This window comes from Aptenodytes forsteri, unplaced genomic scaffold, assembly GCF_000699145.1.
Source record: "Aptenodytes forsteri isolate BGI_AS27 unplaced genomic scaffold, ASM69914v1 Scaffold492, whole genome shotgun sequence".
In the NCBI taxonomy this organism is placed as follows: Eukaryota; Metazoa; Chordata; class Aves; order Sphenisciformes; family Spheniscidae; genus Aptenodytes; species Aptenodytes forsteri.
Window position 1 is genome coordinate 1,003,782 of NW_008794172.1, and position 1,838 is coordinate 1,005,619.

Genomic DNA, 1,838 nt, shown 5'->3' on the forward strand with positions numbered 1-1,838 from the left:
ACGCGGAGGGACTCTCCGGCAGTGCTGCGCTGCGGCCAGCGCTTCCTCTTCCTGCCCCAGCCCCGTCTGGCTGCAATGCAGCCACCCAGGGCGGTGAGGCGGCCCTGGTGCTGGCTCCCCACGGGTGGGGGGGCACGGCTCTCCCCCGTGCTGTGACCCACGGCCCAGGGCCCGCAGCCCCCAGACAGCCCCTCCGAGCCCTTGGGCAGCTGCCCGCAGCCTGGCTGGCCCCCTCCCCACAGCCCCTGCCCATGCGGGGGGCTGGATGCCCTGGTCCCAGCGCGTACCAGGCTCTGGGCAGCATGGTTCCCCACGCCCTGACTGCGGGCTCCAGCGGCCCCTGAGGGACACCCGAAACCGTTTCCCTCCTGCAGCCCCCAGCCTCTGCTGGGGCAGCTCCCATGCACTGGACCCTGCCAGCGCCTGTCCCCCGCTGACCCTGTCCCCTCTCCTCCACAGCGCTCCTGGGGACGGGGCTCTGCCACGCGGGCGCTGAGGCGGAGGGTTTTGGCCAGGACACCAGGACAAGCCCACCCGTGGCCGTGTTCAACTGGACGGCCCAGCTCGTAGGTGAGTGCTGGGGCTCAGCGAGGGCCAGGCAGTGCCACGGGGCCGACGGTGCCCTGGCCGGGGCTGGCTCTGCACTACAGGGTGACCCCCCCTTTCCCATGGCCATGTGTTCTCTGTCCATCCCCAAAATAGCCAGGCTCTGCCGTGGAGCCCTCCCTGGCACTGGCCACAGTGGGGGCAGCCAGCAGCAGCCTGCCCTCCTGCTGTGCTCCTAGGCATCGCCCTGGGGTTGCTGTGGGGTCCAGCCCCCCACCATGCCTGTGTCCACCCCGGTCCAGGTGCCAGTTGTCACTTGCCAGCAGCCGTGGGCAGTGACAGGCTCTGGCAGGGGTGTGCCGCCCACGCTCAGTGCCTTTCCCCTGCAGAGGAGACGTACACCAACATCACGCAGAAGTGCTGGGAGGTCTTCGTCGACCTGATGAGGAATGTGACGGCGTCAGAGCTGTGCGAGTGGAAAGTCATCAGCAGGTACGGGGCGGCGGGATGGCTGGAGAGCCCTCCCGAGCAGTGCTGCAGGGGCGCGGGGGGCAGGGGCTCTGACCGTCTTCAGGGACGTCCTTGACTGGGGAAGCTGCACGTGCGGACACTTTGGTGGGGGCATTGCCTGTGGCCCCTCCATCCCCATGGCCACACGAGTGGACAGCAGAAAGTGTTTGATGGGGCCAGAGCCCCCGGGCCATGCCGACAGGCCACCAGCTCCCGGCCCAACGGACCCAGGGCCACCTTCCCCTCCAGTAGCCCCTGCTTGCGCGGGGCTGGCTGGTGCAGGCAGCGGGGCGCAGAGCAAGCCCTGGGCAGTCCAGAGGGGTGCTGCTGGGCCAGGGGGGGGCTGGGGCTGGCCAGGGAGTCTGTGCCTCTGGTGTCCCGCAGCCACCCCATGCCCTGCACGTCCCCGTCCCCTCCCAGCACCCCGTGGCTCTCTCCCCAGGCCCTACAGCTTGCTGCAGGCCTGCCTGGAGGGCTGGGCCGACCACCTGCGCTACGGCTACCCCAACGCGCTGGCGGAGCAGTACATCTTCCAGAGCCACCACCGCTACTTCCACAACTGCACCCTGGAGCACCAGGTCTACTTCGACCCGCCTGAGGACGTGCTGCTGGCCATGATCATCGCCCCCATCTGCCTCATCCCCTTCCTGGTCACCCTGGTCATCTGGCGCAGCAAGGACGGCAAGGCCCAGCCCTAGTGCCGCTGCCCGGGCACCTGCGGCTGTTCCCCGGCCACCCCGCCCCGCTGCCTGCGGCAGGCAGAAAGCAGGCAGAAAGCGGGC

At 69.7% G+C, this 1,838-nt stretch overlaps 1 protein-coding gene across 1 annotated transcript in view; it reads left to right on the forward strand.

Annotated features, from left to right (window-relative positions):
* RAMP2 (receptor activity modifying protein 2) overlaps positions 1-1,830 on the forward strand; it is a 3,568-nt gene extending 1,738 nt beyond the window's left edge. The window contains exons 2-4 of the mRNA XM_009282854.2: positions 460-570; positions 936-1,038; positions 1,499-1,830. Coding sequence (XP_009281129.1) covers positions 460-570; positions 936-1,038; positions 1,499-1,754 — 470 coding nt within the window. The 3' untranslated portion in view covers positions 1,755-1,830. The remainder of the gene's footprint in view (positions 1-459; positions 571-935; positions 1,039-1,498) is intronic.
* The last annotated feature ends 8 nt before the right edge of the window (positions 1,831-1,838 follow it).